This window comes from Neoarius graeffei, chromosome 3 (assembly GCF_027579695.1).
Source record: "Neoarius graeffei isolate fNeoGra1 chromosome 3, fNeoGra1.pri, whole genome shotgun sequence".
In the NCBI taxonomy this organism is placed as follows: Eukaryota; Metazoa; Chordata; class Actinopteri; order Siluriformes; family Ariidae; genus Neoarius; species Neoarius graeffei.
The window spans coordinates 70,075,346-70,099,912 of record NC_083571.1 but is presented as its reverse complement, the minus strand read 5'-3'; the positions used below and the strand labels follow the sequence as shown (position 1 = coordinate 70,099,912).

Sequence of the window (24,567 nt, the reverse complement as noted above, 5' to 3'; positions counted from 1 at the left end):
CTTTAATAGGATCAGAGAGATCTACAGACTCAGCAAGCGTCTCTGCTTGGGGTAAATCCTGCATGCCTTTCCATCATTCACACAGAAAGATAAAACACATGTAAAGCCTTATCAGAAGCAGGCTACACATCGAGGAAAAAAATGGAGAGCAAAGCATATTCAGGAAGTACAGGAATGTGTGTGGTGGTTCTGTAGATTGCTCCAAAAGCAGATTTAAACCATGAAATCTGGATTAAAAATCATTTTGTTGTAAAGGAAAGAAAAGAAAGCAGCACAAAGTTGCAGAAGAAGATATTCAGACATATTGTCACACAGTGTTCACTGCTGGAGGGTGTATGCTGACAGCCCTGACATCTTCATACACACTCTCCAAGGTAGAGAGACTCGCCGACTTTGCAACTGTCACTTCATCCTCTTATCATTTGCTCAATCCTTTTCAGGGTCAGCAAACTCGGCCAGCACAACTGCTCAAAAAGGATAAACTCCATTAATAGACATAATTATTAAAGCCAAGTGGATGAATATGAATCTACAAACTTCAGCTGTGTTACACTGAGACCATCAACTCGGTAAGGTAAAAACTACTCAAGTAACGATCATTATAATTGATATAATTGATCATTTTCACCACAAAGCTGTTGAGGATTCTGATTGGTGAGAAGGGGTTCATTAATTTTCTAGAACAGCAGGTCTGACAATAGCGCATCTGAAAATTACTATAATGTAATTAACGTTATCGTTTCTATAGGAACTCATTTGCAGAGACATGGACAGCAGATGCTCCACATAAACAGATTAAATTTAAGGTAGACTGTTGTGTTATAAGAGGAATGAAAAACTTGGGGATGTGCTGTTATATGAAAATAATCAGGGTATTATTGATATCACAATATCATAAATGTAGAAAATGAAGAAAAACAAAAACAGAGCAAACTTGTTTTTATTCTCATTATCTTTGGGAAATTTGGATGATGCATCTTTCTGTTGAACTTGTGAAATTTTCCGAATATTTGTCCTTGTGCATAATTTGATAGACAGACAGACGGCAAAAGAATAAAACACCATGACAATCGTGACGAGTTTAGGAATCTCTGTTCCTCCCCAAATGTCTCCAGTCATGGAAGAAGATCCAGAAGAAGACAGCGAGGAAGACGTTTGTCCTTCTCCTGTCCCCATAGCACACTTTAATGTCAACAACAGCAACAACAAAGAAGAGTATATACACACACACACACACACTTCATATTTCAGTCATATTAAAATAATCATCTGGTAAATCTGGTGTACAACCCCGATTCCAAAAAACTTGGGACAAAGTACAAATTGTAAATAAAAACAGAATGCAATAATTTACAAATATCAAAAACTGATATTGTATTCACAATAGAACATAGACAACATATCAAATGTCGAAAGTGAGACATTTTGAAATTTCATGCCAAATATTGGCTCATTTGAAATTCCATGATAGCAACACATCTAAAAAAAGTTGGGACAGGGGCAATAAGAGGCTGGAAAAGTTAAAGGTGCCCTTCCACCAAAAAAGTTTAATACTGGTTCTTTTTGAAATACCATAGTTCACTCCGAGTTGCATATGCATGCTGCATGTGAAAATGTAATTCTACCCCCATTCCCTGTATTAGCTTATGAAAGAAAATAGTCGGAAAAACGAGCAGATCAGAAAAAGCCATACGATCTTACGTCACTTCGTAAATTAGTATTCATGGCCTCGCCCACCTTGGCTTGTGACCCCCCATGGGAAGGAAGGTTGGATTTAAGCGTGAGGAGAGATAGCAGAGCCAGTGTTGCCAGATTGGGCGGTTTTAAGTGCATTTTGGCGGATTTGAACATATTTTGGGCTGGAAAACATCAGCAGTATCTGGCAACACTGAGCAGAGCCCATCTCGTCAGTAGCTAACGAAGAGGACATAACAGCAAGTTGAAAACATGTCTGAACAAGTTTGTGCCTGTGTTATTTGTGGCAGTAAGACATCAACGTTGTGTTAGGGTTTTGCTGGGATGCGAACCTGGTTCGCTGGTGTGATAATCCAGCAAACCCCCACTAGGCCACCAGGGGAATGACTCAAGTGCAGAGGCATGAGACGGAAGTAGAAAAGTATCAAAAAGTTTATTTACAATATTTACAGTCCCAAAAAATATAATCCAAAAAACGCTCAGAAGATGAAGGGAAAAATAAAATATCCAAAAGTTCAAAGTCAAATAAAAAAGCCAAAAAAACAGAAAAGAAAAGGCAAAAATACCAACACTCAGAAGATCCAAAAAACAGTAAATACCAAGTCCAAAAAGTCCAAAAAGAAAAGCAATGTGCAAAACCAAAAAGACAAAGGCAAGGAACATGGAACAGAGGTAACTGGAGCTAAACATAACAGCACAAAGACTCCATGACAAGAGGACTGAACTCAGGGGTATAAATACACAAACTAATTAAGGACAGGGCGTGGCAGGAAACAGGCAATAAGACAAAAACAAAACACAGAACACAGTGGTGACCTCTAGAGGCCAAAACAAACATGACCAGAAAAGGAAATAACAGTGGCCTCTAGAGGCCAAAACAGTCCCAGTCCTAACAGGACCCCCCCCAGGAGCGTCTCCTGACTTTCCCAGGATGATCAGGATGGGCCGAATGGAAGTCCCGACAAAGTTCTTTGTCTAGTATGTCCCGAGCTGGGACCCAGCAGCGCTCCTCAGGGCCATAGCCCTCCCAGTCCACAAGATATTGGAGACCCCCTTGAACCCGGCGGGAGTCCAGCAGACGGCGCACAGTGAAAACAGTCTGACCCTGGAAGATGCGGGGGGGGGGGGGGGGGTTCTTAGGGGCAGGGGCATATGTGGACGTCAGTACGGGCCGCAACAGGGAAACATGGAATGTGGGGTTAATCCTTAGCATACGTGGTAACTGAAGCCGGTAGGAGACAGGATTAACTCTGCGTACAACCTTGAAGGGGCCAATGTAGCGAGGAGCAAGCTTGTGGTTCTCCACCCACAGCGGAAGGTCCTTGGTGGACAGCCAAACCCGCTGCCCAGGGCAGAAAGTGTGGGCAGGTCTCCTATGGCGGTTGGCCTGAGTCTGGTTGGTACTGGAGGTCTGGATGAGTGTCCTCCTGACCTTGCTCCAGGTCTTGCGACACCGTCTCACGTATTGGTTGACCGAGGGCACCCCAGCGTCCTCCTCCTGGTCCGGGAACAGAGGTGGCCGGAACCCGAATTGGCACTGGAATGGCGACAGCTTGGTGGCCGATGACTGCAGGGTGTTGTGGGCGTACTCAGCCCATGGCAGCCAGGTGCTCCATGATGTCGGGTTATCCATAGCCAGGCCTCGCAGGGTGGTTTCCAGGTCTTGGTTGAGCCTCTCCGTCTGGCCATTGGACTGGGGGTGGAAACCAGAGGAGAGGCTGGCAGTGGCCCCGATGAGCTTGCAGAAGCTGTGCCACACTTGGGAGGAGAACTGGGGCCCCCGGTCAGAGACAATGTCCTGTGGAAGACCAAAGACTCGGAAGACGTGATTAAATAGCAATTTAGCAGTGTCAAGGGCAGAAGGGAGTTTGCACAGTGGTATAAAGCGGCAGGCCTTGGAGAATCTGTCCACAATGACCAAAATGACAGTGTTACCTTGAGACTCAGGGAGACCCGTGATGAAGTCGACCGCCACGTGGGACCAGGGACGCCGGGGAGTAGGCAGAGGATGCAGGAGACCCTGGGGACACTGTCGTGGGTTCTTGGTTCTGGTGCAGACCTCACAGGACAGGACGAATGACCTTACTTCCTTCTCCATGTTAGGCCACCAGAAGCGTCTTTTCAGGAAGTCCAGGGTCCTCCGAGCTCCCGGGTGGGCGGTGAGAGGGGAAGAGTGACCCCACTGGAGGACCTTGGCCCGGGCTTGACGAGGGACGTACAGGAGGCCCGGTGGCCCCGTTCCAGGATCAGGGTCCCGGCGTTGAGCTTGTTGAACGGTCTCCTCAATACCCCAGTGGACAGCCCTACTAACAATTTTTGGTTCCCAGAACGTTCCTGGAACACGAGCCTTTGGTTCCAGTTTGGTTCCGGCTACGTTCCCTGAAAGTCATTTTTGGTTCTGTTTAGGTTGTCACTTGGTTGGCAGGAAAGTTTAATTTTGGTTCCCAGAACATTACTCATGTGGTTCCCATTTGGTTCCCTCACCGTTCTCACACCGTCCCTTTATCCTTGTTCATGTCATGTTTGTTCCCTCAATGTTTCCATATCATTCCCATAACCTTGTTGGTTACATGTTTGGTTCCCTAGACGTGCTCCTGATGTTCCCCCAACCTTGTTTATTATGTGTTGGTTCCCACAAGGTTCCCCTACAACATTCTAGTAACCTCGTTGGTTACATGTTTGGTTCCCTCAGTGTTCCCCCAATGTTCTTTCCCTCACCATAATGTTGTCATATTTTTGTAGTATGTAATTCATTGTAAAAGTTTTGGTTGCATGACAACTATTTACTTCAGAACATATAAGCAGTGATGAATGACTAGGAAAATGTTGCAGGACTAGAAAGTTTAATAGAAAAAAATATCAAGAATACAACATTGGTAAGGACATCAGCAACACAGTGCAACATTATTATACATTACAAAACATCTGACAACTACAGACAATTATGAAAACTATTTCTTAATAAAATACAATAAAGGCAAAAAATAAGAAAAATTTTAGAAATGCCAAAAACGGGTGTGTGCATAGAAGTTGGTGTACGTCTTCAATCTTGAGGACCAGCTGGCCTAAAAAGAATAAGAAACAAAACATTTAACACCAACTTAGTGCCAACGTTTCATTTAATTATTGTGACTATTCAGCGATTGATAAAAGACTTAAGTTTAATTTACCGTCTGTGTGGTGCAAACTTCAGTGCATGCCCAATGCACTCCTCAGTATCAGCTACCTTCTTGCCAGGGAAGTTCTGCATGCAGGCCTCTACAAATAGAAGTAAAAAAAAAAAGTTACACATTTAAATCTCAGTCAAACTTGGCATAACACTGATTTGAAAAATGTATGAACACTTACCCGTTATAATTTTGCAAAGGGTTAAGTTCTGGAAAGGCTTTTTTGCTCTCCTCCCCCTCAGGCTGTACTGCGCCAGGACATTGTTGGTAGCCACCTGGCGTAGAATGCGACGAATGGCTGCCCCCGGATTCGCCCCTCCCAGGCTTTCAAGGAAACGTTTCTACAAAAAAACAAACAAAAACAAGAAAAACATAAGTATACAATGAAAATGAATTTGGAGAGCTTATGTGATCTACTTTCATTAGCCAAATCAATACATTACCAATGACAATTTATTTCATATATAATTATGTCCAATTAATTACCATTTGGTTCCTTCTTTCTGGTTGAGCCAGACTCCTGTCTAGCTCCTCCAGCTCCACTGTGCTGCATAGGCCCAACAGCACATCTTCCTGCAGAGGAGGCTGAGGCGGGTTCGAGACCACAGCAGCCTCCAATGTCTCTGACTTCCTCTCCATACCCTCCATCCTCCTTTCCATAGCCTCCATCCTCCTCTCCATAGCCTCCATCTCCTAGTCATTCGCCCCATGTGCTCTTCCATGGCTAGGTACATTTGTGATAGAATTCATTTAATTTTTGAACATAATATACTTGTCATATGTGAAAATGTGTGTATATAGTACTTACTTCTTTTTGTGTCATCCGTCGTCCTCAATAGGAGCCTCTTTCGTTCCTCCAGGACTACAGGTAGAATTGAGATGAAATTCATTTTAGTTTTATACCCAATACACTTTTCCTGTGTGAACATCAACAAGTGTGTATGAAGTACTTATGCCTTATTATGGCAGCCATGCCTGAAGCCCCCTCCTCTTCGCCATGGGTCATTCCTGAAGTTCTTGAAAAGAAAATTGTTAGTGTTTGCTTTCTTGGTTAAGAACTTGTAATCAGATAGTAAATATAAAATTCAAAGCAAATGTACCCTCAACTGGGTCGGATGATGTTTGTTCCTCAATGTACGACTCTTCCAATGTCCGACGGCTGGGTGCTGGACTGACATGGGTTGAGGGACTGCTGCTGTCCTGCTCCGAGCTGCTGACCGAACTTGTTGGCTCTGCCATGAACTCAGGCTGTTCTTCAATCTCCGCCGGTTGTATCTCTGGCATGTGTTGACGTCCATTATGTTGTTGCTCTGCTTCTTGCAGAGCCTGGCCTGTCCTTGCTGCATCTCGCGCAGCCTGCTCTTCCCTGCTTGCTGCATCTCGCACAGACTCCTCTGCCCTGTTTGCTGCATCTCCTGCATCCAGCTGGGCACGCACCAGTGCTCACACATTCAACACCTCTCGCCACGCCCTCTTCCATTCCTTTGTGTAGATCTGTCTGGCCAACCTCTTTGAACTCATTGGCTGCAATGCAATACCATGCAAACAATGTGTACCTGTTGCAATGAAAAGCGGGGAAAATTTAAATACAACATTACAACAACATAAATTTAAGCACAGTGTTTCAGTTTACAACGATACTTGCACTTGACAAAAATACACACAGGATTAAAACTGGGGATGAGGTAAGAATGTGTGAGACAAACATGACAGTAGCATTGCATTCAATCGAGCAGGAAAGCAAAACAAATGTGTAACAAAAGAATGGTCTGTTGCAGAATATTATATATATATATATATATATATATATATATATATATATAATATTCTGCAATTACTTGTTGGCAACTTGTGTCTGCGGCTGGGACTACAATGGATGCATTAAGTCAACGGCTTAACTATAATCAATGGAATTAGCTTTTATAGTAGCTATTATAGTATTATTACTATAATATTAAAGTCTTAACTATAATCAATGGAATTAGCTACACCAGAAAAGGCAGCACAGAGAACATTCTAAAAATAGCCCATTATTTTTCAACTTCATGTATTTTGACTCAACTTGACTAAGCGTAGCGCACCACATCCAGTGAAGCTCCAGCCTGAGACAGTGTATATAAACTAGCCTTTAACCACAATAAAATGAATCTTACCTTTTCAAGAGTGAATTCCAGTCGTGTAGTCAAGTAGAATCCAAAGCTTTGTTGTCAAAGTAGAAGCTGTTGAAGCAAAAGGTTCTCTCTGCGTCCGAAGATAGCAGCAATTGATTCTGTTCATTGCGATCAACCCAATTATCCATGTCTTCACAGCCACACCCCCACCACGTCAGGCAACCTGGTGGCCAATCAGCAGTCTATGTTCATTTCAAACTGAGGGCGGTCGTTGCGATACAAACTTTTAGATAGTAAAATGTTAACAAATGACTTCCATAGAACCCTCTCATGATATAAAACTACCACATTCTAAAAATACATTTCTATTTTCTACCCACATAGCCTACTGCATAAAGTTTGCAACAACAACCATTTATTCTAGTAAATATAGAGGCAGATATCCCTTATGCGAAAACAATACATTTTTTTCCTGCGGCAGGATGGCAGTGTTTCCTGTCCACGAAATTGCCCTCTGCATTAAAGTACAGAGCCGTTGCAGTATGCCGTTTATTTTTATCCAAACTATAGCATTTACTGCACTAACACTGTAGTAATTCTGTTCTGCACTACAGCATTACTCTAGTAATAACAATTCACTGTAGTGCAGAGTTTGATTCTTTCCATAAATGCGCCGTGCGCCATGCGGGACTGAGTTAGCTGACTGAGCACTGCTTGTGCGGTGACCGGTGGCACTAAGAGCAGCAGTTTTTACTTGTTGTATGTGTTTTTTACGTTGTTTTTTGGAATATTCTGGCGGACTGTCTATTGGGATATTTTTGACAACCTGTGCCCGCTTAAAGTGATTATAGAGACTGTCGGGTGCTGTTGGAGGGTGTTGTAGCACGGAAGCTAACAAGGCTAGTGCTAGCTTATATGATTTCGACGATGGATTGTTCATGGATCCTGTGGATTACGGTGCCCCTGCTGTACTGGATGATCGATCTATTCCGTTTATCAAGTGGATACAGCCTCCTAGATATACAGCGGATTACATACCCCAGGGACCTGCTCTTGCAGCTGCGGCTGCAATCCGACCAAGTTGTTTTCACAGAGGAGCTACCGGAGGTGATACAACGTAAACACTCGCCTGGACATTTCACGCTACACCGAAAGAAAAAGGTAACACGGAGGGGGAAGAAAAAGGCAGGAGTCAGGGCTAGACTGAAGCGGGGAAAAGTGAAACATCGGACTCTCCCGTCAGTTATTCTCGCTAATGTTCGCTCACTGAGTAACAAAACTGACGAACTGCAAGCAAACATTAACCATTTGTACGAATATCGGACGGCATCAGTCCTCGCATTTACAGAGACATGGTTAAATGAAAATGACAGTACTGATGCCCTGCACATAGATGGCTTTGGTCCCCCCATAAGGCTGGACAGAGACTCTGGACTGACTGGAAAGCATCATGGTGGGGGGGGTCTGCATTTACATCAACACACACTGGTGTTCATCTGTGGTGGTCAGGGAAAAACTGTGCAACACCAATATTGAACTGCTGGCTATCTCCCTTCGTCCATTCTACCTTCCACGTGAATTTCCACAAATATTTATTATCCTGGTCTACATCCATCCCAAAGCGAAAGCTTCTGCCGCTATTGAACATGTCAAGAACACTATGAACAGGTTAGAATCTGTTTCTCCAGATGCTCCCAAATTTCTAATGGGTGACTTTAACCACTGTTCACTTGATAGAACACTTAAAGGGTTTGACCAGTATATCAACTGTACCACACGACATGGCAAGATACTAGACAAATGCTATGGTTCTATCCCAAATGCATACAGAGCTGTCCCACTCCCCCCCCCCAGGCTCTGCTGACCATAATAGCATTCTGCTTGCTCCTGCTTACCTTCCTGTAGTCAAAAGGTCAGACAAAATTACTAAGAACATCAAGTAATGGACTCCAGACAGTATTGATATATTACAGGGCTGCCTTGAAACTACTGACTGGAATTCTCTTCTGACCTCCAGTAACATCGATGAACAGGTAGACACAGTGTCAGAATACATCTCTTTCTGTGTGGACAGTATAATCCCAACCAGAACTATCACAATATTTCCCAACAATAAACCCTGGGTTACTAAAGATCTGAAACAAGTACTGAATAAGAAAAAGAGGATTTTCTTCACTGGCTCGGAGGAGGAAAAGAAAGAGGTTACTCGTGAGGTTAAGTGTGCCATTAAAAAAGCCAAGCTGGACTATAAAAACAAAGTGGAGGCCTCTTTTACCCAGGGGAATCTCCGCTCTGCCTGGCAGGGCCTGAAGAACATGGCAGCTGTGAATTGCACAGCATCCAGTCACAAACCCATCCAGGTTGATGGCTGCAGCGTAACATCTCTACCCAACGACCTCAACTCTTTCTTTTCAAGATTCGAAAAAGACAATACCACAGAGCTAAATTCCATCATCTCCTCACTCCAGCCTGGTGACTCTACTATCACCTTCAGCAGGGAAGAGGTGGTGAGAGCCCTCAAGAGAACCAAAATCATCACTGCCACTGGACCCGACAACATCTGTGGGCAAACCCTAAAGCACTGCGCTGAGCAGTTATGGGGGAGGTATTCCAGCAGCTCTTCCAGACCTCCATGAACTGCAGCACAGTGCCCCAGAAGTGGAAACAATCCACGATCATCCCCATCCCCAAGAAGGGCCCCACTAAGGTGCTGAATGATCTGAGGCCAGTGGCTCTGACTTCCCTGGTGATGAAGACGATGGAGAGGATTATTAAAAACTACATCACCAGGTCTGTTGAGCCTCTGATGGATCCACTGCAGTTCGCATACAGGGCCGGCAGGGGAGTGGATGATGCCAAGATATTCATCCTGGAGACCATCCACTCACATCTGGAGACCCCCAACACCATCGCCAGGCTCCTGTTTGCGGACTTCTCATCTGCCTTTAACACCATGCAGCCACACATCCTCGCCGAGAAGTTAATGACCCGCTTTAACTTGGACTACCGGGTTATTATGTGGGTTATTGACTTCCTTACCAACCGGCCACAGAGGGTGTTTGTTAACGGATCCTACTCTGACATCCTCCACACCTCCACTGGCTCCCCACAGGGCTGTGTCCTATAGCCCCTGCTTTACATCCTCTACACCGATGATTGCAGGTCCACTCAGCCAGACTGTCATCTGGTGAAATTTGCGGACGACACAGTCCTGCTCTCTCTGCTTTCCGCCTCTAACCCACACCATGGCTCTGCACTTCAGGACTTCAACTCCTGGTGTGAGGGAGCCGGTCTCCAGTTGAACTCTAATAAGACCAAAGAGTTGATTGTGACATTCTCCATCAATCAGAGACAACTGGCAGAGGCTCACACGACCACCATCCGGGTGGAGGAATACAAGTATTTGGGCACAATATTTGACAGTCTTCTGAGGTTTTCCTCCAACACTGAGGAGATCCTCAAGAAGTGCCACCAGAGACAATATTTGCTGAGGAAGCTGAGATCGTTTGGAGTGAATAAAGACATTCTCCTGACTTTCTACCACTCTTTCATTGAGAGTGTATTAACATTTTCATTCATCTCATGGTTTCACTCCATCAGCCTACAAGACCGGTCAAGACTACTCACTATCACCAAAGTCTGTTCCAAAATCATTGGACTCCCTGTTCGAGCTCTGTCTGCTTTTTGTGACCAGCAAACCATCTGCACCGCCCACAGGATCCTACATGACCCCTCACACACACTGCACTCAGTGTTGGAGTGGCTTCCATCAGGACGCAGGCTGCGCTGTCCACACTGCAGGACACAAAGGAGGAGGTCCACCTTTGTTCCTACAGCGGTCCGACTCCTGAACACTGACCCTTCCCTGTCTCAACATCATTGTCCAGCCCCTCGTCAGACTGAATGCACACAGAACTGACAGCTGTAGAGTATTCTAATTTGTGTTTTTATGTTTTAATGTTGTCTGATGTTCGACTGCCCTAATGCTGCTCTTGATGCTCTTTTAATTGCCCTGCGGGGACAAATAAAGTGTTCAAAATAAATAAATTAATTAATTAATTAAAAAAAGGATGGCATCATGGTAGCTAACATGCTAAATAAATGGCTGTACTATCAACATACCTTCAGTTGATCTTGCTGTAAGCGTAAGGTGAAACGTTTTCAAATAGATGCATGCTGAATTGCTGTGCCATTAGACTTTTCATTTAGTGTACAGGGGGAAAAAAAAAAAAACCTCTGCAAAAACGTAAACATCCAGTTGTCCTCTCATTTCCAATGAGCTCTCTAACCATAGCTATTACAGGACGTGACATTACACACACGCGAGGCAGTCTTAAAGGCATACCGCATATTTTGTAGATTAATAATTTCAGTCCACTGCTACAATAATATGCCGTTGTGTACGTTAACTCATGAGTTATATGGCAATCTATTGAATTTGCAAAGTGTTGCTGTGGCAGCTTTGTCAGTTACAAAAAAAGGTTTCTTATTAAAAACGATCCAAGGAGACCTTTAAAGGTACAAAAAAGGAACAGCTGGAGGACCAAATTGCAACGCATTACGTCAATTGGCAATAGGTCATTAACATGCCTGGGTATAAAAAGAGCATCTTGGAGTGGCAGTGGCTGTCAGAAGTAATGATGGGAAGAGGATCACCAATCCCCCTAATTCTGTGCCGACAAATAGTGGAGCAATATCAGAGTTGGACAGTGTAAAATTGCAAAGAGTTTGAACATATCATCATCTACAGTGCATAATATCATCAAAAGATTCAGAGAATCTGGAAGAATCTCTGTGCATAAGGGTCAAGGCTGGAAAACCATACTGGGTGCCCATGATCTTTGGGCCCTTAGACGGCACTGCATCACATACAGGCATGCTTCTGTATTGGAAATCACAAAATGGGCTCAGGAATATTTCCAGAGAACATTATCTGTGAACACAATTCACCGTGCCATTCGCCGTTGCCAGCTAAAACTCTATAGTTCAAAGAAGCTGTATCTAAACATGATCCAGAAGCACAGACATCTTCTCTGGGCCAAGGCTCATTTAAAATGGACTGTGGCAAAGTGGAAAACTGTTCTGTGGTCAGACAAATCAAAATTTGAAGTTCTTTATGGAAATCAGGGACGCCGTGTCATTCGGACTAAAGAGGAGAAGGATGACCCAAGTTGTTCTCAGCGCTCAGTTCAGAAGCCTGCATCTCTGATGGTATGGGGTTGCATTAGTGCGTGTGGCATGGGCAGCTTACACATCTGGAAAGACACCATCAATGCTGAAAGGTATATCCAGGTTCTAGAGCAACATATGCTCCCATCCAGACGACGTCTCTTTCAGGAAAGACCTTGCATTTTCCAACATGACAATGCCAAACCACATACTGCATCAATTACAGCATCATGGCTGCGTAGAAGAAGGGTCTGGGTACTGAACTGGCCAGCTTGCGGTCCAGATCTTTCACCCATAGAAAACATTTGGCACATCATAAAACCGAAGATACGACAAAAAAGACCTAAGACAGTTGCGCAACTAGAATCCTACATTAGACAAGAATGTGTTAAGATTCCTATCCTTAAACTTGAGCAACTTGTCTCAGTCCCCAGACATTTACAGACTGTTGTAAAGAGAAAAGGGGATGTCTCACAGTGGTAAACATGGCCTTGTCCCAACTTTTTTGAGATGTGTTGTTGTCATGAAATTTAAAATCACCTAATTTTTCTCTTTAAATGATACATTTTCTCAGTTTAAACATTTGATATGTCATCTATGTTCTATTCTGAATAAAATATGGAATTTTGAAACTTCCACATCATTGCATTCCATTTTTATTTACAATTTGTACTTTGTTCCAACTTTTTTGGAATCGGGGTTGTAATTTCATTCTGGTTTTTATTTATTTATTTATTTATTTTTTAGGGGAGAGAAGAAGAGGAAAGCGAAAAAGGAGAAAAAAGAGTGAGTATCTTCTAGATGGAACATGAGGTCCAGTGTGTGAATTCTCAAAACTTTTGGTGTTTTCACTAGAAAAAAAGAAAAGAAAGAGAAGAAAAAAAGGAAGGATCAGAAGGAGCAAGAAAATGAGAAAGAAAAGAAAAAAGAGAAGGAAAAGGAAAAGGAGGAGAAAAAAGAAGGGTATGTAGTCAGCAATATAAATTCCCTCCAGCGTTTTTTTTTCCTTTTTCTGATCTATCAGCAGCAATCAGTCCTTTTGTTCACATCCTTATCAGTGTTTTTTGCTCATGTCTTCCTTCAAGGCCGAAGGAGTTGTTTGTGATTAATCCAGCCAGTAACCTGTATTACCAGTGGCTCCTTCTCATCACTCTGCCCGTCATGTACAACTGGACGATGATCATTGCAAGGTAAGGCTCAGGTAAGATGTTCAGTCAGTGATAATCAAGAAGAAGAATCAAAGCTGCTTCTACAAAATCATCTTCACATGCATGAGCAGAGTCCAGATGAGCTGTAAGGGTGGTGGACGTGGACGTGTTTACACACGGAATCCATCACTTGCTTGAAAATTGGCAAATCACTTCATCTGACAATCAAATGTTGTGTGTTGCTTGAAGTTCAGAATTTATCTTCAATTTATCTTCAGTGGCATTCACTGAAATGGATTTCTGAGGTATTCACTGAATCTTGAGATGTTATTCTGTATACACAGCATGTTTTAACTCTTGTTACTGGAATGTGAAACTTGAAATAATCCATCTTTCTTTTATCCAGAGCCTGCTTTGAAGAACTGCAGCATGAATATCTGATCACGTGGTTCTTTCTCGACTATATCTGTGATCTCATTTACTTGGGTGATATGGCCTTCAGAGCAAGGACTGGTGAGAATTTGTTAAAGCACAATAACTTTTGGAAAGACTTCATTTGTTTGTATATATACAGAATAGAATAGATTGAAGTTCCTCTGCAGTGTTGCATTTGTGTTTTTTCATTCAGGCTACCTTGAGCAGGGTTTGCTTGTCAAAGATCAGAAACTCCTCATCAAGCACTATACAGACAGCCCTCAGTTCCGACTTGACGTCATCTCGATGATACCCACCGATGTGCTGTACTTTATCCTGGGACTGGACTACCCTGAGATTCGCATCAACAAGCTGCTACGCATCAACCGCATGTTTGAGTTCTTTGACCTTTCACAGACCATGACCAACTATCCTAACATCTTCCGCATCTGCACTTTGGTCATGTATATCATCATTATCATTCACTGGAATGCATGTCTCTACTTCTCCTTCTCCAAATTTATTGGTTTTGGTGCAGATCCCTGGGTCTACCCAGCACTCACTGAACCTGAGTTTGGGGACTTGTTGAGAAAGTACTCTTTCAGCCTCTACTGGTCCACACTGACTCTCACCACCATTGGGGAAACACCATCTCCTGAGCTGGACTCTGAGTTCCTCTTCCATGTAGTAGACTTCCTGGTTGGAGTCCTGATCTTCGCCACCATTGTTGGGAATATCGCCACAATGATTTCCAACATGAATGCAGCCCAAGCCCAGTTTCAGGCACGCGTCGACAACATCAAGCAGTACATGCATGTGCGGCACGTCAGCAAGGACCTGGAAAAACGAGTCATCAAGTGGTTTGACTATCTGTGGTCCAATAAAAAGGCACAAGATGAAAGGGAGGTACTCCGGTACCTGCCGGACAAGCTGCGAGCAGAGATTGGTATGAACGTTCACCTGGATACGTTGAAGAAGGTGAGGATCTTCTCAGACTGTGAAGCAGGACTGCTTATTGAGCTCATTCTTAAATTACGACCTCAGGTGTTCAGCCCCGGTGATTACATCTGCCGCAAGGGTGACATCGGCCGGGAGATGTACATCATCAAGGAGGGAAAACTGGCTGTGGTAGCTGATGATGGTGTCACACAGTTTTGTGTTCTGGGTGATGGAAGTTACTTTGGTGAGATCAGTATCCTCAACATCAAAGGCAGCAAAGCAGGCAACCGCAGGACAGCTAACATCTGCAGCATCGGATACTCAGACTTATTCTGCTTGTCCAAGGATGACTTAATGGAAGCGCTCACCGAGTACCCTGATGCCAAAAGCATGCTGGAGGAAAAGGGGAGGCAGATCCTTATGAAAGATGGCCTGATTGAAACAGACCCGGCTAACCTGAAGCCAGACCAGAAGGACCTTGATGACAGAGTGAACCGCATTTACAACACCATGGAGCTGATGCAGGCAAAAGTCAAGAAACTGCTGACAGATTACGAGAAAACTGAGAAAAAACTGAGAGAGCGTATTGTCCGGATAGAACGCTATGCTGGAGAGGAGGTGGAAGAGGATGAGGATGAAGATGAGGGGCAGAAGAAAGTGAAGGAAGAGACTGCACCAGAGCAAGTTAAGGAGGAGAAGAAAGAGGAGGACAAGTAGGAGGGCTGAAGGATTCTGGTCTTCATTAGGTCTAACCAAAAAGTTTCCCTACCAGAAAGAGCTCCATGTAGAAGCCTTTTAGAAGGATAAGAGCCTTTAATTATCTCACGAACCCCCTAAAGAACCCTTGAAGAACCTTTTTTTTTCTCAGAACGTAGTATTTCAATATCGGTTTGATAGCTTTAGGTCCCCATATTTTTTATTTTGTGTAGTTTTCAAAATGCACATTATCTCTAAGTTGATCTCTGAGACTTTTAAAATGTTGAATCTTTGGTTTAGGAGATGATCTTTGATGAGAACTTCACTGATGACACTTGTGTAAGTGTAAATACATACAGTACTGTGCAGAATGAGTTTGCTTTGTATGTAAAACGCAAATTTGTATCACATGGTCCTGAGTGATGTCAGCATTGGTGTCGTGTCTTATTTATAGTCTAATGCAATTATTTATAGAATTAACATTTCTAAAACACCTCTATTAATTTAATTAAATTCAGTTTTATTTGCTGGAAGATGCATCACCTTACACATCACACAGTCCTCTCCTCGACAAACTCATCACACATACCCCAATCCAAACACATATTTGGAAACATTCTCAACATAGTGCATGTTCTCAAGTAGAGAACCACAGAACCACAGACGACTTGACAAGCAGGAAGATTTCACATGGAGCTGTTTTCATGCTGTGAAAAGGAACTCATTAAAATTTTGAATTAAACTTTTTAAATTGGAATCCAACTGTGTTTCACAGATAAATTCCCAACGCTGAAATCAGTTTAATTATCTCCAGTTGAGGCATTATCTCCAGACAAGAGGAGAGGAGGAATGGAATTGGAGTTATGTTATGCGAAGTAAATAAGTTCATTAAGATTTTGAACAAATGTTTTCTTTCCAGAGGATAAAAACAAACTAATTATTCTAACATTATTTATGCTAATGGTGGGTTAGCCATGTTTGCAGGCACAGGAAATGCTAAGGAGGAAGAGGATAATAAATATTACTGTTAACATAGGAGTTTTTCTAAATACATCTATATTAATGTTTGAATTTTTTTTTTTCATGAAACCTGCAAACAGGAAATGGAATGCTGACCCTGCATGTGAGAGCTAATCTGCTTTAGGCTCAAAGTTACTCATCTCATCTCATTATCTCTAGCTGCTTTATCCTTCTGCAGGGTCGTAGGCAAGCTGGAGCCTATCCCAGCTGACTACGGGCAAAAGGCGGGGTACACCCTGGGCAAGTCACCAGGTCATCTCAGGGCTGCTCAAAGTTACTATAGATTATAATTTAAAAATCATCTTTAGACAGACGGATTTACAGAAAGAATATTATAATGAAATATAAGTATATTAAGCTTATTTTAACAGTACTGTTGAATTCTGGATTGTGAAAGGTCAACTCCATGTAAATGTACTTTTAAAAAAATCGTTGACATGGTGAAGTATTTTTTTAAGCAAGATGTTTCTGGAAGGAGTCTCCAGTGTCAGCACTTTGTAACAGTCAGAGGTAAAGCTGTAACTCTTAGTTTCCTGACATCTTGCGGTTTCTCTGTAACAAGACAAGCTGTGATTTTTTTTTGTCTTATTCACATCAAAAGAGGGAATAAAGAGAGACCAGTTAGGACACGACTGTTTATCGCTACTATAATGTAAGTGACAACAGGAACTGACTTGTTTCAAGTGTAACACAGTGATAAAAAGCCACTTAGATAAATACGTATTAAAATAGACATTTCATGTAGTTCATAATAACTCATTTGGACTAAAAACGTTATCTTTATAAGAGGAATAAATAAGGGAATAAGTTTAGAGTTTATATCTTAAGAATTCTGTTTTGGGAATGAAGATGGGAATTCTGGGAATTGTAGTACTGTGTACTAGGGTTACAAGTCAAACGTAATGCGTAATTAAGTATGTAACATGTTTGAATTTCTAATATAACCATTTAATTAGAGAAGTGAAATGTATGCTGTAAAGTTAATTATTTTGACATTTGAGTGTAAAATGTATTTTATTTTACTACGTTTGTACACACTGGAATATTACGGAGGTGAAAGGTCAAAAAACGCGTTAAAACGAGAGAGAAGATGAACTGAAGGGTGGAAGCTGCCTCCGTCTTCGCGTTAGAAGTATAATGCGGCTAACGTTTTATTTGAATGCAGAGACTGTGTTAGTTCTAAAGTTTATTCGGACTGAATGTGCAACTGAACTATACAGCAGAGACTGTGAAAACTTTACATTCGGGAGAGTTAACATGAGTGAACTCAATGAAGCCTTTGAAGCTAGATATTCATGCTAAGCGCATTGAACGAGACTTCTACTGCTGCTTGCGGGAGAACTGCACTGATTCTTCAAACTGCTTGGAGATTCCAGACTTCATACCCACGGGGTATTATTGACTGTCATCGCTAAAGAGACTACAAACATCGTTGGTGACGTGAACTACCCACTATGCGAGCGATTTGGGTTAAGGTACAAAGTTTAATTCCTTTGGGCTCATATGTGAGTGAAGCAACCATTTTGTTTTGGGCTACACTGAACCCGAGCATCGCTCCAGGCCTGCTACGTTTAGTTTGACACTGAGTTAGGTTGCCGGCTGGGACTGGGGTGTGTGCGTGGGCCCACAGGTTTATTTTGCATTCGAATTACTGTAAGGTTGTGTGCTATTGGTTAAATTTTAATGGCTTTCATGTAGCTTATGGGGGCTTATTAGTGATAATTGCAAAGGTGAATTTTGAGTTAATCTGTAAACTAAATTGAGATTATTTCATTTTAATTTGAAAGGTATTCAAGGAATACATTTTTTTGTGTTTTGTATTTACAACATTGAGAATTCATACTTTCTGCTTAATTTAAAAACATTTAACATTTTTATAAGTAAACATATTTTTATTTAATATTTAAGACGTGGTCTTCTGAGTGTTCTTAAAGTGCCATTCCACCATTGGATGTATTCTTTGGCATAAAATACAATATATTTTATGACAACATGACTAGACAGAGAAATCTTTTAGCTTCAAAATGACATATCAAACATAATTTTTTGACAACGACAAGTATATTAATTTTGTGACCAAAGTCACCTACCCTTTTAATTTCCATGCGGTAGTGAAACGTGATGTCATCGGCAGGTTCCCCTTCTTGTGTACCACGTCACGTGTGACGTGGCACAGATTATCAGCAATGGCAGATAGAACGCGATTTCCACTTGTCGATTGCTGTGCCGATATTCACCATCGACCGTCTCCTTTGGGCATCACTTGCTATTTTCCTTCGCTTCTTTTCCGAAGCTGACAATCGCGTTCTATCCGCCATTGCTGATAATCTGTGCCACGTCACACGTGACGTGGTACACAAGAAGGGGAACCTGCCGATGACATCACGTTTCACTACCGCACGGAAATTAAAAGGGTAGGTGATTTTGGTCGCAAAATTAATATACTTGTCGTTGTCAAAAAATTATGTTTGATATATCATTTTGAAGCTAAAAGATTTATCTGTCTAGTCATGTTGTCATAAAATATATTGTATTTTATGCCAAAAAAATACATCCAATGGTGGAATGGCACTTTAAGGTATTTAAATAGGGTTTGTAAATAAGCTTTCATTTCATATAGTATAAAAGAGTAAAGAGAGAGATTTAAAAAAAAGAGTTTATTAGACATATAGTACACATTAGAGGGGAAGACACAAACTATTAGTCAAGTTGTTTTAGGTTACTAATAAGAGCCCAGGAGCACTCCATTAGTACCAGGTAAAGGCCAAGGGGTGCTACACAAAATGGAGGCACCGCTGGGATAGTTTGTTGTTTTAATCCCTTTCTGTTTGCGTTATTGGTCAGAAGAGAGTCCTTAGTTGAAGTTGTATTTGTGCGTGTTGCTACTGAATCTGAATTATGGATGTAGGAAGTGGTTCTATTTCACAAGAGGAGCTTGTGAACTGGTGTAAAGATGCTTTGATTGATACAGATCATGCAATTGTATTGATTGGCATGCCAGCTGCTGCTGAAGTAGCATTTCTTGAAAGCACCACTGAAGGTGTAAAAGTTTTTGGTAGAGTTCGTGTTAGAGCTACTAAGCCTGGTCCAACTGTAGCAAGTATGTTGGTCTTGTGTGAATGTCGGGAGAAGGTAGATCCAAGTTGTGTGCCTTCTGAAGTCTTGCCTACAGGCGGTAAGCAGGCATGGAAGATTAAAGTTGTCTGAGGTGCTGAATCTGCTCCTGATGATTTTGAAACAAAGCTAAAGAAACTTCTACAAGATGAAGGCAAGTCTTTGACAGATATTCAAGCAATGCTTTCTCCTCTTTCAGTTAGTTCTCCGGAAGCTGTCATCCGTGCTGTAGGAGAGCTTTTAGAAAAGAACAAAAACTCCAGTGAGGGCACAGCTTATAGGAGATTATGAGTGTTCTCAGGTTCCTACTCCGACTGGAGAGGAAAGCATGGAGAATTGGGTTGAGCAAGCTAAGCTAATGATTTTTGAGTGTGACTGCACTGAAAAGGAAAAACTGAAACATAGTGTGGAAAGTTTAAAAGGTCCTGCTCTAGAGATTATCAAGGCAGTGAGATGGTCAAGTGATGATGCTAGTGCATCAGATTATCTAGTAGCACTGGAAAGGGTGTTTGGGACTTCAGAGTCCGAGGAAGATTTGTATTTTGCCTTTCGACTTCTTCGCCAGAACCCTGGTGAAGCTCTGTCTGAGTTTCTTTGTCGAATGGAGAAGTCATTGACTAAAGTAGCACAGAAAGGTGGATTGCCTGCCACACAAGTTGGTAGGGCGAGAGTTGAACAGTTGATTAGAGGAGCTGTAGAGTCCGACATGATGCTGTTACAGCTAAGACTGAGAGAAAGAAAAGAATCTCCTCCAACTTTCTTGAGTCTACTGAATGAGATTTGTGAGGAAGAAGATAATGAGGCCAAGAGGCGTAAGCTTGATGTGACAGCAAAACCTGCATTTCCTCAAGACGTCTCAGAGCCAAAACAGACAGACATCCAAGCATTGAAGGCTGAGGTCAAAGAACTGCATGCCAAGCTTGAAGAGTCCCGTAAGGCACCCACAACACCCAAAGCCTAAAAGCAGGTCCTCTCCTAAGTGTGATGAGACACAACCAGACATTGAGGTGCAAGAGCTAAAGACTCAACTTCAGCAATTGCAACAACAGCTGACTGTCATGAGTATAGTGCGCTGCGCACCACCCAGAAGGAAGCCATCTCAGCCATGCGCTGCAGGGTCCAGTGACAGAAGCAGGCCGACAGTGAACCGTGATGATTTCTTTTGCTATCGGTGTGGTGGTGACGGGCACATCACCAGCAGATGCCAAGAACCTGAAAATCCATTGGAAGTCATTCGAAAGCTACTTCGCTCACTGAAGAGAGTTAAAAGTGAGAAAAGCCAAAATCAGACAGAGAGTAGTGATGCTGTTTTCTCTGGAAGGAGTCATGTCAGTGAAGCTGCTCCAAGTAGCATTCCTAGTGGGTTGGTAGGACCTGCCTTCACTATGTCTGTGAAGATAAATGGCCATGTCTATAAAGCACTGTTAGACCGTGGAGCTCAAGTAACAATAATATTTGACAAATGGTACAAGAGATACTTACCAAAAGTGCCAATTCATCCGATAACTGGTCTAGCGATATGGGGTTTGAGTTCATCCAGCTACCCTTACCAAGGCTACATAGTAATAGATGTTGAATTTCCTGCTACCTTGACCGGAGCATGTGAGACTCTCTCCGTGTTAACTCTGGTTTGCCCTGAGCCTAGTGGTCCAGACCATATCCCTGTTATCATTGGGACGAATGCTAACTTGTTCCACCACTCAGCCTCTCTATGCAAAGACACTAATGCTTCAGAGCAGACTCATTCTCTGAGGATACTACCACAGACACCGGTGTTAAAGTCTTCACAACCTTGCAAGATGGACGTGGAAGAGCCTATTGGTGAAGTCAAGTGGATGGGGCCAGGTCCTTTAGTTATCCCTGCTAGAGGTGAAAGATCTGTCAGCTGCAAAGTCGAATGCAAGCAACCATTGAAAAGAGACATAGTCATGGTCGAGACTCCACTCTCTGTGACGCTGACTGCTGGTGTGCTTATTCAGCCGGTGGTGCTACCATCTTCTGACCTGAATGTCAACAGTTTTAAAGTCCTGATAAGAAATGACACCCTGAAAGAAGCCACCATGTTGGCTGGCACAGTCATTGCTCATGTGTACCCCACTGACACAGTTACTTCAGCACAGAGACCAAAGTCTACATCAAAGGTCCTTGATGCAGAATTGTTTGACTTTGGTGATTCTCCCATTCCAGAAGTCTGGAAGAAGAGGTTACATCAGAAGCTGTCTGACAGAGGCAATGTGTTTTCACTCGATGAGTGGGATGTGGGGAGGCACGGTGGTGTAGTGGTTAGTGCTGTCGCCTCACAGCAAGAAGGTCCTGGGTTCGAGCCCCGGGGCCGGCGAGGGCCTTTCTGTGTGGAGTTTGCATGTTCTCCCCGTGTCCGCGTGGGTTTCCTCCGGGTGCTCTGGTTTCCCCCACAGTCCAAAGACATGCAGGTTAGGTTAACTGGTGACTCTAAATTGACCGTAGGTGTGAATGTGAGTGTGAATGGTTGTCTGTGTCTATGTGTCAGCCCTGTGATGACCTGGCGACTTGTCCAGGGTGTACCCCGCCTTTCGCCCGTAGTCAGCTGGGATAGGCTCCAGCTTGCCTGCGACCCTGTAGAAGGATAAAGCGGCTAGAGATAATGAGATGAGAATGAGATGAGTGGGATGTGGGTCTTGCCAAAGGTGTAGAGCACCACATAAGACTCAGTGACCCCAGACCGTTTAGAGAGCGATCCAGATGCATAGCTCCAGTGGACATAGATGACATATGCCACCACCTGAAAGACCTGTTGGCAGCGGGCATCATCAAAGAATCAAGAAGTCCATATGCGTTGCCGATAGTAATTGTCAGGAAGAAAAATGGAAGCATGTGCATGTACATAGATTATCGCATATTGAACAACAGAACAATCCCAGATCAGAACACTACTCCAAGGATTGACGATGCCTTAGATTGTCTTTCCAGCAGTCGTTGATTCTCAGTGTTGGATCTGCAAAGTGGGTATTATCAGATACCCATGGCTGCCGAAGACTGAGACAAAACAGCTTTTATCTGCCCTCTGGGTTTTTATGAATTTCAGAGGATGCCCCAAGGAATCACGGGAGCTCCAGCTACTTTTCAACGTTTGATGGAGAGAGCTGTGGGTGACATGCATCTGCTCCAGGTGATTATTTATCTGGATGACATCATTGTATTCGGACATACCTTAGAGGAGCATGAAGAAAGACTTCTCAAAGTGCTCGACAGACTGGAAGAATGTGGCCTGAAGATATCACTGGACAAGTGCCAGTTTTGTCAATCACAAGTTAAGTATGTTGGACATATTGTATATGCTTCAGGAATAGCCACCAACCCAGAGAAAGTGAGTGTTGTTAAGAACTGGAAGATGCCAAATGACCTAAGATCTCTGAGATCGTTCCTCAGATTCTGTGGTTATTATTGTTGATTTATCAAGAATTATTCTGCCATAGTCTGACCACTCACAGAGCTTACAAAGGGTTACCCTCCAACCAGGACTGGGTGCAAGGTTGCCCAAGAAAAAAAGTCCTACTTCAAAGAGGGAGAGCGTTTTGGTGAGCGCTGGGACGAAGAGTGCACAAAGGCGTTTAAAGACATCATTTACTGTCTGACACAAGCCCCAGTGTTGGCGTTTGCTGATCTAGCCAAACTATATGTGCTCCATATGTGCTGTCGGACTGAATGTGCAACTGAACTATACAGCAGAGACTGTGAAAACTTTACATTCAAGAGAGTTAACGTGAGTGAACTCGACGAAGCCTTTGAAGCTAGATATTCATGCTAAGCACATTGAACGAGACTTCTACTGCTGCTTGCGGGAGAACTGTGTTGATTCTTCAAACTGCTTGTAGATTCCAGACTTCATACCCACGGGGTTTTATCGACTGTCATCGCTACAGAGACTGCAAACATCATTGGTGAGGTGAACTACCCACTATGAGAGCGATTTGGGTTAAGGTACAAAGTTTAATTCCTTTAGGCTCATATGTGAGTGAAGCAGCCATTTTGCTTTGGGCTACACCGAACCCGAGCATCGCTCCAGGCCTGCTACATTTAGTTTGACACTGAGTTAGGTTGCCGGCTGGGACTGGGTGTGTGTGTGCGTGGGCCCACAGGTTTATTTTGCATTCGAATTACTGTAAGGTTGTGTGCTATTGGTTAAATTTTAATGGCTTTCATGTAGCTTATGGGGGCTTATTAGTGATAATTGCAAAGGTGAATTTTGAGTTAATCTGTACACTAAATTGAGATTATTTCATTTTAATTTGAAAGGTTTTCAAGGAATACTTTTTTGTGTGTTTTGTATTTACAACATTGAGAATTCATACTTTCTGGTCAATTTAAAAACATTTAACATTTTTACAAGTAAACATATTTTTATTTAATATTTAAGACGTGGTCTTCTGAGTGTTATTAAGGTATTTAAATAGGGTTTGTAAATAAGCTTTCATTTCATATACAACCCCAATTCCAAAAAAGTTGGGACAAAGTCTCTCTCTCATTCATTATCTCTAGCCGCTTTATCCTGTTCTACAGGGTCGCAGGCAAGATGAAGCCTATCCCAGCTGACTACGGGCGAAAGTACAAATTGTAAATAAAAATGGAATGCAATAATTTACAAATCTCAAAAACTGATATTGTATTCACAATAGAACATAGACAACATATCAAATGTCGAAAGTGAGACATTTTGAAATTTCATGCCAAATATTGGCTCATTTGAAATTTCATGACAGCAACACATTTCAAAAAAGTTGGGACAGGGGCAATAAGAGGCTGGAAAAGTTAAAGGTACAAAAAAGGAACAGCTGGAGGACCAAATTGCAACTCATTAGGTCAACTGACAATAGGTCATTAACATGACTGGGTATAAAAAGAGCATCTTGGAGTGGCAGCGGCTCTCAGAAGTAAAGATGGGAAGAGGATCACCAATCCCCCTAATTCTGCGCCGATAAATAGTGGAGCAATATCAAAAAGGAGTTCGACAGTGTAAAATTGCAGAGTTTGAACATATCATCATCTACAGTGCATAATATCATCAAAAGATTCAGAGAATCTGGAAGAATCTCTGTGCGTAAGGGTCAAGGCCGG

General features: G+C 42.7%; 1 protein-coding gene and 1 long non-coding RNA gene across 2 annotated transcripts; one reads left to right on the top strand and one right to left on the bottom strand.

Annotated features, from left to right (window-relative positions):
• Positions 1 to 1,063: 1,063 nt before the first annotated feature.
• Positions 1,064 to 15,360, top strand: cnga1a (cyclic nucleotide gated channel subunit alpha 1a). The gene is made up of 6 exons (XM_060915684.1): positions 1,064 to 1,215; positions 2,217 to 2,367; positions 13,011 to 13,105; positions 13,228 to 13,332; positions 13,697 to 13,803; positions 13,919 to 15,360. The coding sequence occupies exons 1-6, from the start codon at positions 1,064 to 1,066 to the stop codon at positions 15,358 to 15,360; spliced, it is 2,052 nt and encodes a 683-aa protein (XP_060771667.1).
• LOC132882871 (uncharacterized) lies at positions 5,399 to 6,134 on the bottom strand. Its single transcript, XR_009654251.1, has 3 exons — positions 5,963 to 6,134; positions 5,671 to 5,878; positions 5,399 to 5,586 (listed from the first exon to the last, which is right to left on the bottom strand). It is a non-coding gene; the product is annotated as an uncharacterized LOC132882871 (long non-coding RNA).
• Positions 15,361 to 24,567: the final 9,207 nt, after the last annotated feature.